At 39.7% G+C, this 16,467-nt stretch overlaps 1 protein-coding gene across 1 annotated transcript; it reads left to right on the top strand.

The window, feature by feature from the left end:
- Window positions 1–637: 637 nt before the first annotated feature.
- ALB (albumin) lies at window positions 638–13,643 on the top strand. Its single transcript, XM_076337468.1, has 15 exons — window positions 638–755; window positions 2,285–2,345; window positions 3,173–3,305; window positions 4,230–4,444; window positions 5,157–5,289; window positions 6,370–6,467; window positions 7,521–7,650; window positions 8,566–8,780; window positions 9,320–9,452; window positions 10,284–10,381; window positions 10,537–10,675; window positions 11,211–11,434; window positions 11,977–12,109; window positions 13,151–13,207; window positions 13,444–13,643. Exons 1-14 carry the CDS (start codon window positions 671–673, stop codon window positions 13,199–13,201), a joined length of 1,848 nt encoding a protein of 615 aa, XP_076193583.1. The 5' UTR covers window positions 638–670; the 3' UTR covers window positions 13,202–13,207; window positions 13,444–13,643.
- The last annotated feature ends 2,824 nt before the right edge of the window (window positions 13,644–16,467 follow it).

The following is a 16,467-nucleotide window of genomic DNA, read 5'->3' on the forward strand; positions in this document are numbered from 1 at the left end:
GGCTACGTTTATTGTGAGATTCAGATTCCTTGGTACCCGTTCCACACTTTCACCTTCCGTTTCTTTAAGAATTCGGAAGCCAATTGAAATTGGAGGTGCCGTTTACCTGTACCTTTGTGCTCATTCCTGTATTTTACCAATCTGTATTTTTTATACCAAAGTCTAGGTGAGCCATCTCATCTTTGTGAAGTGATTTAAAATTAAAATTCTCTAATTACAAGCGAGTATGTAGACTGAGTCCTATCTGGGTGAATTGTTACTGTACAATATCAACCTGCTTTGCTTTTGAACAAATACTAGCAAAAAAAAAAAAAAAGCACGGCTATAGGATTAGACTTGATGACTTTTTTGTCTGATGCCTTGAACTCCTTGTTTGTCATTTGATAAGGAAATTTACGCAAAACTTTATCTATTTGGGTGCTGGAAGGTTCAACCTTTTCAGGACAAAAAGGCCCAGAGTAACACATAATAAACAAATAATATCAAATTCATTTTTGGCAAGGACAGTCCAAGTTTTGTAATCTTCTTCAGACCAAATGGAAATCTACAAATGCCAGCTCTATGGTTAATGTTTTACAGACACAGGTAGTAAAGGGTATATAAGCAAATGCTTTCCCTTCAATCTTCCTAGCATTTCTCAGCAATTTAGCCCACATCATAATCTGCAGCCATGAAGTGGGTAACATTAATTTCATTTATTTTCCTCTTCAGTTCTGCCAGATCCAGGAACCTGCAAAGAGTTGCTCGAGAGGCAGGTAAGAAAGGACTAATTAGTTGTTTTTGCAGTCTTTGCTGTATCAATTTAATGTCTAATGCAATTTCATGAACAATTCTTGCAATCCTGATCCAAAGAGAACAGAAAAATTTGATTGACTTGAAAAGAAACTAAATGAAGAAATGGTGAGGAGATGGGTAGAACACTCCAGACAACTTAACTGGGCGAGTAAGTCTGGTGACGTCCCTTTGCAACATCAGTGTAGTGCTTGAACAGCTGTTGATTATTCAGAATCTTGTTACTTTCCAGCATGGAGAAAGCGGATGCACTGTGCTTTTAGAAGTGCTGTCTTTTGAACGGTAGTTCATAAGCGAGCTCCTCACCAATTAAAGACGACGGTTTTCACACAAGTAGGTCAAAAATCTACATCTCAGTCCGGGCTATAGGAAGGCTAGCCAAAAACTCCTCATTGTGTCATTTCTCCCTGTATTATAAAACTTTAGACCTTGATCAAACAAATATTTCTGCAGGCAGTCCTAGAAATTTTTCCACTGGTATTTTTGATTTTTGTTTGAAACATGAAAATACCCAAATTTAACAAAACTGAGTTTTCAGGAGCTGGCTGGAAATGCCAGTGAACAGCAGCAAAAAATCTTTAATTTACAATTTTCTGCACTGAAAACCTTATCATCAAAGCAGATATATTCTATTAGCTAAAGGAATTACTCTTCATGTTGTCTAAATGCTCCTGAACAGTATTTCTAGAACAAAACGACTGCCCCGTTCTAGCTCATTCATTAGTGTGGCCATATGCCTCGGTATCTGTTGGGAAAATCTTGTGGGAGTCTTCTTGCCAAGAGCGAGGTAGAACTACAGCCTGTATTTGTTCCCGTCGGGACCAAGGGGAGGGATTTATCTGCTTTCCTTCTCATGAAGAGCACAGGTGATATGCAGCGGGTGGAACAAGAATATGAACCTGCCAAGTTAATAATTTCGTGTTCAAAAAGAGAAAATTCTACTAATGCTTGCTCTAATCAAACTGCAGCTGCATTCCTTTATTTGTAGCGTAGACATGATAATGTTGTCCGTTATGCAAAGGACACGTTTGCTAACCCTTAATAGTAAGCTACAGCAATCATTTTGAATATTTGAATTAAGTATGTGCTTACAGAGGTAAATACTGTATTAGAATCCTAAAAATCACATGCTTGGGTTCCTTCAGAAAGATGAGCGTGCCTAAGAGTTAGGTATCTGCAGACAAATGGACAAGAATGGTCATCTGAGACAACAAAGAGTTCAAGGTGGCCTGAAGAAAGCTTTAGTTTGAAGTTCCCGGAAAAGCAGTACAGGTTACCCAGGATGGTGTACCCAAAGATGGGATTTTACAAGTGCTCAGCATTAGCTTGGTCTGTTTCAAAACAATGATATTACTCCCTCAAGTACAAGAGCTGGGTGAATGCTGCACACTTCTGAAAATCTGGCCCAAGGTGCCCAGAATGTATTCTTTAAGGGGTCTAGCACAGCCAATGTGACAGTGAGCGTCATAGTTCTCTTTGTTTTTCTTCCTAGAGCACAAGAGTGAGATTGCCCATCGCTACAATGATTTGAAGGAAGAGACATTTAAGGCAGTGTAAGTGAATGTTCAGCTTACATTTTCTGATTGTTTTCCATCTCTGTTGAAATTGGACAAAAAAGGGAAACTAAAACACACTGTATGAGCTAGCGAGGAGTGTATAAGTCTCACCGAAGCATGGCGTTGAGTTAGCCTTCTTACTGTTACATACAAAGCCTAGAAATATTTTAAGACCTGCAGAAGTCACGATGACTTTCTTGCTCTCTGGGAAAAGAACTCCCTGCAAACCTTATGAGAAAGCCTGTGTTTCTTATGTGAAAAGAAAATAGGCATGAGTAATACAGTTTCGATAACCTTAGGATGGAGAGGAGTTATGCTGGATTTATTGGATTACCAAAAAAAAAACCAACCCCAACAAACCACCAACATCAAAAAACAAACCTGCGACAGGTTTTCTGAGACAGTGCAACGATTTTCTTTTGAAACTGGTTTTGGGAATGGCAGAGGGCCCTGACAGGAACATAACTGCTTCTGAAAGAAGGCAGCCTGAAGATGATGATTTGTAACAATGGCAAAACCCAGCTTAGTTTATGGCATTTACAAATATGCTGGTAAAAGTGGCAGAAAACTCAAATCATAGTCTTTTCTGTTTTGTTTCTAATCTATTATTCAAGACTTTTGTTCTTGGGAAGTAAGGTTAAAAACATTTTTCAGAAAGGAGGTGAGAAGAGGAAGGATATGGGGTCTGTTACTATGCTCTTCATGGTACTCTGTTTAAGCATTTGTGCGTGTCATTTGAACAATTTTGAATCGAGAAGCACCTTTGAAAATATTGACCGTTACGTTTCTTATTTCCATATTCCAAAATGTGCTTTGTGTTTCAGTACCATGATCACATTTGCCCAGTATCTCCAGAGGTGTTCTTATGACGGACTGTCTAAGCTCGTGAAGGATGTTGTTGATCTGGCACAGAAGTGTGTGGCCAATGAGGATGCTCCTGAGTGCACAAAATCACTGGTAGGCAGTGAATCCTTTGGTATTGTGTTTCTCCTCATTCTGTGCAGCTACCAGAATCATCCTCGTTGAGGATTTATACCTGATCCTTTCAGGTGTTGCTGTTGTCATCGGCCCATGCTCAGATTTTAGGGCTGAAACAAAGAACTTGTTTTTGTCAGGTTCTGAAACTCTGCTTTTCGAAAGTGCCTAAAGGATCTGTGGAGCCATATGTTGTAGCCCAAACACCACACTTTGGCACATTAAGTTTAGCATTGCCTGGAAATAAACGTTAGCATTTAGTACAAATACCCCAGCTGTAAAATACAGGTCTAATTCTAGGTATTAAAGTGACCAAAGCGTGTGGGTTTTCACACTGGGGTGACTTGAAAAGGTATGTGTGCTAATTTAAGGTACTTAGTTTAATAAGTTTAAAAAAACCTCTAAGATCAGGTAACAAAAGAAGTTTGCAGGTACCTAAGATCCCTGGATGTCGAGCAGGTTCAGCCCGGCCCTTCAGAAAGTTAGGTGCTTGTGTTCTTGCGAGCTCTAACCTTCAGACCAAATGACATGGCTCCATTAGTTCTCCCTAAAGGTTTCCCAAGCTGATCATTAAGTAGAATATCAAATCCTGCTTCAATTCATCTGAAAATTCAGTTTAGTCAGATTATAAGTAAAAGGAGATCACCGTCTTGCACAGAGTATTTTAAATTATAATTGAAATTAATTTTTTTCAATAAAGCATTGTAACAGTTTTGATATTGGACCACATAAAATAAAACTTTATGAAATTGTGTTGAAAACAATAGATTATTCTGATTTATGGTCTAAATCCTATCCAGTAAAAAAGTATTCACTTTTCAATCTGGGTTTTCTTTTGCAGATAAATAGAATGTACATTACACTGTCTATAAACAATAATTCTGACCCTCAGCATCTTCCTTACAGCCCTCCATTTTCCTGGATGAAATCTGCCAAGTAGAAAAGCTCCGTGACTCATATGGTACAATGGCTGACTGCTGTAGTAAAGCTGATCCTGAAAGAAATGAGTGTTTCCTGTCATTTAAAGTTTCCCAGCCAGACTTCGTTCAGCCATACCAAAGACCAGCTTCTGATGTGATATGCAAGGAGTACCAGGACAACCGGGTGCCATTCCTGGGACAGTAAGAAAAACGGCCATTTTGTACTGTTTAAGTATTTAGTCATGCAGAGGAGGGATCCCCAAGCTATCCAGAGTGTGTGGACATGACTTGAACTTGAAAAAGTTCCAAGTATTCAACTTCATATCTGCATGTATAAAACTGTCGTTCAATCGTTAAATATCCAAAGCTCTGATCACGTTTTTTCATTCAGTGCTAGAGCAGGTTTTTCCATTCAAAAATGGGCTTTAAGGGATCACATTTTATAAATCTTGGGGACTATTTCTTTTCCCAAACCCCCCCAAAAAACCACAGTGTTTCCCATATCGATTTAATAATTTACTTGCTCCAGCTTCCCACTACCCCCATTGTAATTGGAAAGGATGAAGAAAGGTAACAGTAAAAAGAATAAAAATTGGCACTAAAATCTTGGTGAAATGGCCATAGATTAGTTTTTCACACTCAAAATCAGAATTTACAAGTATTTGACAAAGCATTTTAAAAAAGCACATGTACATCAAACAGACGTATAAGGAGTTCATCCTTCCGTCATTGTTATTGAGTCTCCTTTGGAAACAGTGAGATTTAGCAGAGCATTTACCATTAGTAGGCATTGTGTTAGGAAAGTAGATTACATTTCTAAACTAGAAATAAAAGTTATAGAAGCTGTAAGAGATTTAAGGCCATTTGCTGTTGTCATTGGAATATGTAACTTATGGTTTCCTTTTCCTTATAGTTTCATCTATTCTGTTGCAAGAAGAGAACCCTTCTTGTATGCCCCAACAATCCTCAGTCTGGCTGCTGATTATGAACATGCACTTCAAACCTGTTGCAAAGAGAGTGATGTCGGTGCTTGCTTGGATGAAAAGGTATATCAAATTTTTCACTGTGGATGAAAACTAAGCAACTGGTCTGCTACATAAAGGTCTCTTCCGATCTTAGCAGCAATTCTCTTTAAAGCGAGAAGTGACTTTAAAAATCTAATGTTAAATTACGGTTTATAATTCTAAAATCGTGCTTTCCCATGGTGGTTGTCAGTAAACGTCTGTTTATGACTTCATAGAAACTAAGATGGTAAAAAAATTCATATTTTTATTTTTTTAAGTGAAAAAAACAAAAGAATCAAACTGTGGATAGTTAAGCTTGTCTTTTTGTCCCTTCTCTAATATATTATCAGGCAGCTATGAGTATTGCGCAGATGCGCTGAATCCAAATAACATGTAGCCTTTGGGATTTTTCATCTGTGGTAAACCGTAACGAGAAGGCATGCTACCGAAAAGACACTAGGGAAAGACAGATCTCACTTGGCAGCCTAACATGCCATCGCCACATCCAACGTGTAGGTGTATGAGAGGTCTCTCCTATTCTTCTCCTATTCGTTGCCCAAGCAAATGGAGGAGAAAGAGTAAGAAACCGGTAGAATCTTCCTGTTCACGCAAATCTTTGTATGAAGAACTCGTAGAGAAGGGTCAGGATTAATCATGTATTAGCCCTATGAATCAATAGCAGATGACTTCCACATAGCTTTGCTTTTTAGAGAACCGTAGCCAAGATATCATGTTAACCTTGAGAATGGCATGAGCCAAACTTTCCCTTTGTCTCAAACTCAGTCCCTGTGACTTTTGTGTAATCGCTGCGGTGCTTTGAAAGACAACTTACGCTCCTTTGAAGCCACAGGGTTTCAATGAAATCGAAGTATTTGGTGAAGAGCAGCATGTACGTAGAAGAATTGCACCGTGCCATAAAGTATAGTGTATAGACTAGAAGTTAAATGCTGATTGTGAACTGGATAGGACTGCCTAAGGAATTCTCAGTGGGCTCGGCTTTTCATCAGAGCTAACTGGACCGGAACGTGCTGTGTTTCTGAAGTGGGATTTTCAGATTTGCTGTTTTCTCAGTCCATTAGATGTAATCAGTTTAATGTGACAATGTGCATCCTGTTACTGTAGGCAGCTGCCATAAAAGAAAGAGCCAAGAAAGTAAGTGTGAAGCAGCAGTATTCTTGTGGAATCCTCAAGAAGTTTGGCGAGAGAACTTTCAAAGCAGAGTAAGTTCCAATCAGTTTTCTATAAAAAGTAGGCTTGTTTACCTAAACTTGAAACTACTCAAGAGGAAAACATCAGCATATATAATTCACTTCTATATGCTGAGTTTGGAAACTGCATTCATGGTACCTCCTAGCGTACTTTTAGCTCAGAACCGTTGTCTGACAGAATAGAGATCAGTGGGTCAGTCTTTCAGCAATAGGCCGACAGCTATTTCTTAGCCTATTTATTTAAATGTAGCATTTCATTCTGATCGGGTTTCTGCATAAAGACTGGACACAAAGGGGAACCTGTATATTCCAGGCTGATAGTGAGCACTAGTAAAAAGATCAGCCGTCAGAGTTACAGAGAAATTAAACCATCTCTAGAACCGATCCAGAAGATGCAGAGTTAATTGATGGAGCGTCACTCAGAACCAGAGATTCCAGAGTGTTTAATCCACATTTTTGCCAAAGCTGTGCCCTGTTCCGATGCCTACAGCTTTTAGCGACGGGCACATTGGTAATCAGCAAAGTTGCTGATCAATCAAAGAGTCAAATTTGGCAGAATCACAGTTGTCAAAGGTGCGTTTTTAAGATTAAGAAAGACTTTTGCAATTAGTAAGTGGATCACCTGCCTAAGCACAGAGAACTGCTTTCATTCTGTGGCTAGTCCAATACACTAACGTTGACTAGGATTACCTTACTAGATATAGTCAGCTTTGATTTAAAGGTTTAGTTAGAACTGTATATGTCTGCGCTAAGTAATCTAGAGATGCTTTACAGTCACTCAAGAGCAATGGGGAATTCTAGAGTGTGATTCTTACATAGACAGCTCAGATGATAGAACGGAAGAATCGCAAACTTGTTTCTTTCTGTCTGTTTTAAAGGAGCACTGCGTTACTGGTGCAGGTGTTGATGTCCTTTTTTTCTAGCCACCAGAAATTAGATGAGATGAATGAATGAATATTTACTTGAAACAATGCTGATGTACAGTATCATAAGCGGTAGTGATTTGCAGGGTTTCTGTTCAATACAGAGCTTTAAAACAAGTGTATTTTTCTTCTTTTCACCTAGCAAACTTGCTCTCCTGAGCCAGAAATATCCCAAGGCTCCACTCTCAGAAATGCTTAAAATTCTACAACATGTCATGGGTATCTACAAAGAGTGCTGTGAAGGGGACATGGTAGAGTGCATGGATGACAGGGTAAGCTAAGTATTTTTCAAAAATGTTTACATACTTGAAAAATGTTTAGGAAGACAACAATTTGTGCAGCTATTCTTTCACAGTCCAGGGAACTTGTACTCAACACTGCTGGAAGGTTCCTCAGCCACTGAAAAAGTCATGGCCAGCTCAGCTGACTGTTGCTGGAACTAGGTTTTGGAACAGTTCCGGATCTAGCCCTTATGATCATGAGGGCAAGGAGCTGTTACTTACGGTACAGCATGTGTGTTTGGTTGAAATCAAAACATTTATCAAGGAGCTTGTTTGGTGGTATTTACTCACTTCAAATCAATCATAATCAAAGCAAAAGAAAGCAGAGGTAAAAAGGCCACAAATTTTTGCTGTCCAGTTGTGTGTACTGCCATTAATCCAGCTTTCCTGTAGTGCCAATGAACTCTAGAGAACAGCTTGCATGGGAGGATTAGCAACACTGTGCAATAGTGACATGATTTAAATATTGCCTGTCTGGCTGGAACTTAGACGCACTTTTTAAACCAGCTGGTGTCCAGTGCTGGCTTTATGAAGCTCTGGGGTTTTTCATGTTTTGTCCTCCTTCAGAGCAGGGCATCTAACAGGACTGACAAGATCAGTCTGGCATCCTTGTGACAGACCACTCAATAATTTTCCTTGGCTTTCCAGAGTTTGTCTTCTCAAAGTTTCTAAGATCAGGGAGAGAACCGCATTCTCCCCCATGCCTGTGAACATCGTGCTCAACACGCACAGGACGTACCCGTCCCTCTGATTATTTCTCTTTGTATGGAGACAGCATTTCTTTAGGAAAGCGCTAAGTAAATAGGTGACCTGACTGAAAAGTCTGAGAAAGAGAGAGGAGATGAATTAATCTATCTTTAAATTATTATTTCATAGTTCTTCTGATAATATGTTTTAATTTTACAGGCAGAGCTTATGACCTATATGTGCTCTAAACAAGATGTTTTCTCAAGTAAAATCAAAGACTGCTGCGAGAAGCCAGTTGTGGAACGAAGCGAGTGCATTATCGAAGCAGAATTTGATGACAAACCTGAAGATCTTCCTTCACTAGTTGAAAGATACTTAGAAGATAAGGAAGTGTGTAAAGGCTTTGAGGCAGGTCATGACGCATTCATGGCAGAGTAAGTAGTGCCAGCAGTGTGCATGCTTGTACTTGAATGTTCCTGCAAATGATCCTCTGTCTTTTTTGGACTACGTCCTTTTGCACCGCTGGAAAAAACTGTCCTGTTGGGTGTTTCAAGTGCATGTGGAGAAGAGAGATGACCACGTGGAAGTCCAGTGTAACTAGCGTAGCTTCAACCCTAGTTGAACCCGTAGTTTCTCATTCATGCGTTGTGACTGTTTCTGTTCAGCATTGTCCTGCTTACCAAGGCGGAATTTATCGGTGCCTTTCTTTCATTCAAGGGCTTTGTGCATGCCCACATACATTATCTGCTTAAGAAGTATTCTGTCCCGGGGAACTCTCGCATTTGCCCTGTTGACAAACAACAGAACGACCAAAAAATTGTACTAAAACAAGCAAACAGCATTCCAAGCTCATTGTCCACCTTACTTGATCTCATCTGAGGAACTGTCATTGTCAATTATTGTGTTGTGCATGAAGAAAGCAGCATGTTATTCAGGAGATCTAATTATCTAATTCTAATTGTGTGTCTTTCAGGTTTGTTTATGAATATGCCCGAAGACACCCTGAGTTCTCCACGCAGCTGATTCTGAGAGTTAGTAAGGGATATGAAGCACTCCTGGAAAAGTGCTGCAAAACAGACAACCCTCCTGAGTGCTACGGAAGTGCTGTAGGTGCAAAGCTTTGTTTGCAGATAACTAGAATGCTTGGTCGGTACCTATCGTGAAACAAATGGGTTGGGAAGCTCCTACGGAAGAGCAGACAGAAAGCATTTTAAGAGACTAATCCCAGAGGAAGTTAATGTTCTGATGGGAGATGAAGTAGCGCAGGGTCCGTGACAAGGATACAGAGTTTTCTCAGATCACAGAGTAACTTAACTGGTCACCTTACGAAATTTCAGACTAGTCTCCCTCAACTGCCTGATGCCTCTGTCACTCAGAAGTGATTCTGCTTGTCCTGAAGAAGATGATTAATGGCTGGTTAGCTGAATTATTCTATGGGCTCCACTGCCTATACCGAGTATGGCTGCTCATGCATTATGATGGGAACCTGCGTGGCCAGCTCACATACAGACACCTGAATTTAGGTCTCCTAATCTTCAACTAAATCGCAGACAAGTCACAGTACAAGTTGAGTCACTGACAGCTCTGGCCAAGGGATAGAAAGAGGATGTTCCCCTCACGGTTGATAATCCTGTACTTGAAAAATATTTACCCTATTTAAACAAACAAACAAAAAAAACCCCATTGTCTAGAAAGTAAGTCCAATGGGTAATTAAATTAAATTTCAAAAATCTTGCTCCCTTTTTAACAGAATTTCTGTTAGAACTTAAGACTCACATGAGAATCAAGTCCTCCCTACGCCATATGGAAGTGACTGTCCTTGCTAAATGGGTATCTTACAGCTAATAAGATTTAGAAGAGGTCAAAAGGTATATTCGTATGACTGTGAGCAGAATGTCCTGCTCTAATGTTACTAATAAATTTATACTTGTTTGCAGCAAGAGATGTTGCACAAACCCATCAAAGAAACTCAGGAGGTCGTAAAGACAAACTGTGAGCTTCTCACTACCAAAGGCGAGACAGACTTTCTTAAAGCGTAAGTACTTTCTGATAAATATTCTTGAGCGTAAACAACGATGCTGGCTGCTTTGGGCAAATTCATTTCGTCTTCACTTCTATTTTCACTTCAGTGGTCTAGCTCAGTTGAGCATTCTTCAAATGTGAGCAGTCATTTTGATGTGACTTTTTCAGACTTCTGATCCGCTACACTAAGAAAATGCCTCAGGTATCAACTGACACCTTGGTTGAAATTGGAAAGAAAATGTCAGCCATTGGAACTAAGTGCTGCCAGCTTCCTGAAGACAGACGCCTACCTTGTTCTGAGGGATATGTGAGTACCTTTGTTTAATCTCTCTACTCCTCTTGGGAGATTTCTTCTGTTCTCAAAAACGTTGAGTTCTGGTGAGGTAGTATACTAACTCAAAATGGTTTTTGGTAAACCCCAACCTAAGCATCTACCTAACAGAATTCAAAGTCTGTTCATTTTTAACAGACGTGAGAACCTGAATAGTTGTCCAATGGTAGCTTGTGAAAATTTTAGCTAAACTTTGCTCTCCCTCAGAAAGCAAAAGTAAGTAAGTCGATTGGCTCTGCGGCAGCTTGCGTTTGGAAAAGCTAAACAGTCTCTTAAAAAAAAAAAAAGTACCTACTGATTGTAGCCCGATGTAGACTGTTTGCAGATTAAGCAACGCCCGACTCCAGGAATATGTATTTATTTTAAATTTTAAGACCATGCCATTTCTGAACAGGTGTTTAGATCCAACAGCTTCCACTTCCAGCTGTGTTATTGTGACACAAACATCACATTCCTTCTGTTATTGTAGAAAGTGCAACTCATGTTTGTCCCTCTTTCCTTCTCTTTTCAGCTGAGCATTGTGATTCAGGATATGTGCAGGAGGCAGGAGACTACACCTATAAATGACAACGTTTCACATTGCTGCAGCGACTCCTATGCTTACAGGAGACCTTGTTTTACTGCCATGGGAGTAGATACCAAATACGTGCCTCCAGCATTTGACCCTGAGATGTTCAGCTTCGATGAAAAATTGTGCACCGCTCCTCCTGCTGAACGGGAATTAGGGCAGATGAAGTAAGCTAAAAGAAATACCTTGTAGAAAAACTTCTGAAGTGTAACACTTGCGGCGGGGGGGGAGGGGGGGGGGGGGGGGGCGCAGAAGGAAGCTACAAACCCCCTGTTTTGTCATCTGACTGGGACTTCACTAGCAACAGAGAGAAAACCAGAGGGAACTACATATTTATACTGAGCTTGTGAGTGCATAACATCATGTAGTTTGGAAGAGGCAAAATAGGGTATTTTCTTGAAATAAAATCAGTGTCTTAGCTGACCAGTTTCATGTAGGTCCACTGCCAGTGCAAGTCTTCAGATGTACTTAATTAAGACAACGTACAGATCGTTTCGATAACTTTTTTCCCCACCTGTAACCGGGATAACAAAAAGCGAACAGATGGTTGTGGTGGACTGGGAGTTTGGAGTCACAAATAGACATGTCCTCTAGGCGTGACAAAAAAAACCTCCTAAGTGAGCTGTATCTGGATAGAATGGCGTATTTTAAATTGGGAAATCAAACTACAACAGATAGCATTAACTGGGTATTGTGGCTTTGTTTTCAGATTGCTTGTCAACCTCATTAAACGCAAGCCCCAGATGACAGAAGAACAAATAAAGACAATTGCTGATGGTTTCACTGCCATGGTAGACAAGTGCTGCAAGCAATCCAATATTGACACGTGCTTCGGGGAAGAGGTATTTCCTGTCTCCTTTAAAGAAAACCACAACAAACAAACAAAGCAAAAAACATAGACAGGAAACTGGAAACTCACTAGGAAACCATGCATTACGGAAGTGGTTCTGCGAACTGCTATGGTTACTTGGCCATGTGCCCTTACAATAAATTTGCCTACAGAGCATAACATACATCTTGACTGTACAGATTACAGTCACAGATTATAGTCATTGAACAATTTCATGTGGAAAGGTTGTCTAGAGGTAGTGTAGTCCAGTCATCTGCTCAAAGCATGGCTAAATTCTAGATTAGACAAGGTTCTTCAGGGCCTTGTCCGGAACAGTTGAATATCTACAAGCCAAACTTGAAAAATACATATGTGTAGAATTTAAAATCTATCTCTAGCATACGTAAACTTCCTTTTGTGCTACAGATTCTTACAGAACTCTGAAGGATTACCAGTAAAAAGTGTATCTGGATCAATTATCAGAGACGCCTAGCAAATATAGATATATTGGCAGGGGGAGTCCAGCTGATTATGTCCTATGAACAGTCATTCCATTATTTTCAAACTCATCAACCACAAATACATTCGTTCATTCAACATTTACTTGTCTCTGAAATAACCACAGGAGAAGTTTATCTGTAGCCATATTCCTGAGCAAGCGCAAAGCATTTACAGGAAGTATAAATGACAGTTTCCAACAGCAACCTCATTATCATTTGAAGCGTAGAAATGTATTACTAATATCTTAAACTGCTTATTGATTGAATCCTTTTTTATTTATAACCGAAGTATTGCATAGGTAAATATATTAAGACGACTTAGGAAAGAATTATTTTGCCTTTAATTCACTCAAAGTTTATTTTCTACCTTTGCAAAATTGAAAAATAACCAACGTACAGGAGTACCCAGATTCTAAGGTTAGGGAGTACCATTAGAATTATCCTTCGAACCATAATGCAGACACAAGTCTAAGTTCATGAAAGTTCCTGCTCAAGCACTACATACTTTGCTCCCTTGCTTTCTCTCTCACAACTGTTTGTATTCCTTTTTCTAGGGTGCAAACCTAATAGTCCAGAGCAGAGCCATATTAGGAATTAGCGCTTAATACATGGTAGGTAACAGCAATAACGCATATATACCAGGTCATCTATCTATCTACTCGTCTCTGCCCACCCTTCCACCCGTTTAACTCCTTCAACTCAAAAAAAGCACCTAGCTTCCCTTTAACCATCAGGCGTTTGCTTTTTCTAACGAGTGGTTTACCATCTACCATTACATTGCATACTGAAAGTTGTAGTACTACTAGTATGCTACCATTTTACAAAATAATCCTTGTTGTTTCTCCAGTCTAGGTTGCCAGTGGGAAAAATATGAAGAAAAACACTTCTGTGTAACTTCTCCTGCCCATTACCGTTTTTCCTTTGGTATTGAATGAGTATTTCATAAATCTTCAGTGTTTTGTCAAACCACACATACTTTTCCAGAAACTTTTCAATTCTATTACTTTGAAAAAAATGAATAATAAATAAAAGCTTTATACATCTGCATCTGTCCTTGTCTGCTGGTGACTACCATAAGGCAAAGCTCTGCAGCGCTCCCTACACAAAATGGTTGCTATAAGTAGTATATATGGGCAGGGATTCCATTGGGGTTTTTTTTTCCTGTTTCTTGCTCTTGGAAAGTATGTATGAAAGAATATGAAAGGTGGTAAGACATTTCGCTAGACTTTCATACTCTGATTCAATTACAGGTTCATTTTATGCTTTACTTCAGCAATTATAATTACATATTAAGAGAATGTTCAAAGGAACTGTTCAGTCTAAATAAGATGACTAGCAACGAGCTCTTACGAAAAGAAAAAAAAGATTTTTTTTTTAACATCAACCACAAATCAATTATCTCTTCGCTTGCAAAGAGTTGCAAACAGATCTGCTTTTAGATACTTCTTTTCATGTCTTAAGTTGTTTTTAAAACAGCTTTTGACTTTAGAGATGACTCTTGAAAAGCCCGCCGTCTAAACCATGCCCTTCATTGCAGGAAGCTCCCAAGAGAGAAATTTTTCGGTTCTGTGCCACTAAAGCAGTGTGATTTTCTAGCACATATTTAGTTTCAGTCCACGAACACAAAACCCCCAAATCTGCTACACTTTAACAAGGACCCTTGCATAACCCTTGCATCGTTAGAAGAGCCCTTGCATCATAAGGCATTTCATAAGGGCAGTTTTCTTGGCCTTGAAACTCTTTGTGCCTGTAGTTCATGAACTGGGAATCTTCTCCAGAACCATAGAAGTACACTCAGAATGAAACATTCAGAGACATTGGGTTGAAAATTTAAAAGGAAAAATCAATCCTGTTATGATTGAAAGGTTGGAACATTCAATCACTGTAAGTCATAGTTATGTATTGGTTTAGAAGAGTTTATGTGACCCCAAGGCATTTACAAACTTCTCATTCAAGATTTAAAGTTTTGTGAATCTGAGCAAGAATCATTCATCAGCTGCAGTTAAGCACCTTTTCCCTTAGTTTAAGGGAGCACAAACAGTCGTTACAAACACCATTCCCATTATCTCATTCACCATCCAAAAAGCTGACAGTCATTCACTGCAGCTCAAACTAACCTGCTCTAGGACAGTGTAGCCGTAGTTAATTAGGACAAGTTAAGCTTGTTCGAGGAAGAGGTTCGGTGAAGATTCTGAGGTGCAGAAATCAGCACTAGCCCCACAAATCTATCAAGAAGGGTGGGTTTCTCATTAGATTTCCAACTAATCCCCATGCCGTATCACGTTACGATTGTTACGTGTGCTGGTTAGCTTCCTGTCACAGGTACGGCTTTTCAACTGCACGTCGAATAATTCCAAATACAAAGCAGGTTAAGGATTCCATTAATATCTAGTAATTGAAAATGTGTTTATAACTAATTTGTTGGTAACTTTTGCTGGCTCCGGAGAGATAGAGAATTAATCTATAAATGATTTCCAGGCTGCATTTATCATTTTATCAATGCTGAAGAGAGTAATGTGTCAAGAGAGTAGAGTCGAATATCAATATAGCAAAAATATGTGAAAAGAATGTATTTCCCTCCACCCCACCCCCATTTCTACAATTCATAGGAACCCACCTATTCCACTCTCGCCTGTCACAGTGTCTTTCAGTTTGCATAAAGATAGTGCACCGCAGCCAAGCTGCAGCACTTCAAGAAGCATCTTAAGCCTCGGTATTGATGTGGTTTTTAAAACTACTTCTTAAGAGCTTTTGCTCCCATGCTGAGCAATCTCCTTAGCATTCCTGGGGCTCTCTTTTGGGCTGTGGTTTTCTACAGCTGATACGTTTTTGTCCATCTGGGTTTCTTTGTAACGAGGTGACTTTACTTTTTTCCTTGTAGAGTCTGAGTTCAGAAGGAAAAGGAATAAGCACACCTGCAGCTGTAGCTAAGACTGCACTTGTACAAAAGTGTTCTTTAACCGCTTAGCTGTCGCCTAAAGAGGTAGGGAAACCTCCCCCTAATTACCTCTGAAATTTCAACATATTGCAATTTCCGCTAACAAACCTGAATGATGGCTTCAAATTTCAGAAAGGCCAACTGTCATGATAACTATTAGCGTGACACCTGTGACTTGTTTTCATGCAGCAGCTTTTGGTAGGTTATTTCAAGAGTCTTTTAGGTTTGTTATTCCTTCTATTGCAACTTCTAGTCCCTAGAGCTCACTGAAGACTACACAAGTATTCCTGAGTATTCAAGGGGGAAAAAAACCCAAAAAACCAGCACATCAATGTTAAGGCAGACGCAAGTTTTTTGAAGGCCCCTCTCCTTGCCTGCGAACAACGGAGTTGGCAGCAGCGTGCCCAATAAGCCAGGCACTGTTGTAAGCATCCGTTTCCTGTACTGTGACAATTCGCTTGGCAGTTCTCCTGGTATGCGATGTGCCCTGGAGAGGCTGACACGTGCTGTCTCTGTCTAGATAAAAATAGAAACACCTTCCCTGGGGGACGGTGTCCCAGGAAACAACGTGATGCTGTGGTAATAGATAAAGATCTAAAACAGTGGGACCTTTGTGGTACTGAGCAATACGAGGAATTACACACCTTGTAGTCTGCTCCTGTTTGTATGCCCCATTTGCTTTCTCTTTCCTCTACAGCACAGTATAATGAATGGATATATAGTTGTAGTTTGTGATCTACTGTTACCCCTCAGAAATATGCACGCTAATTTTTACTTTCTCCATTTTCATTTTTTTGTGTGCCTGTATGTCTTTCTCAGATATCCTCTGTAAAGGTTACTAAAGCCATGACTACTGAACTTCTAATATTCACAAAACCTATTCCTGTAGATCAAGTTTTCCAATCTCGGGAGAAAGCCTGATGGGAACTACAC

Source organism: Aptenodytes patagonicus, chromosome 4, assembly GCF_965638725.1.
Source record: "Aptenodytes patagonicus chromosome 4, bAptPat1.pri.cur, whole genome shotgun sequence".
In the NCBI taxonomy this organism is placed as follows: domain Eukaryota; kingdom Metazoa; phylum Chordata; class Aves; order Sphenisciformes; family Spheniscidae; genus Aptenodytes; species Aptenodytes patagonicus.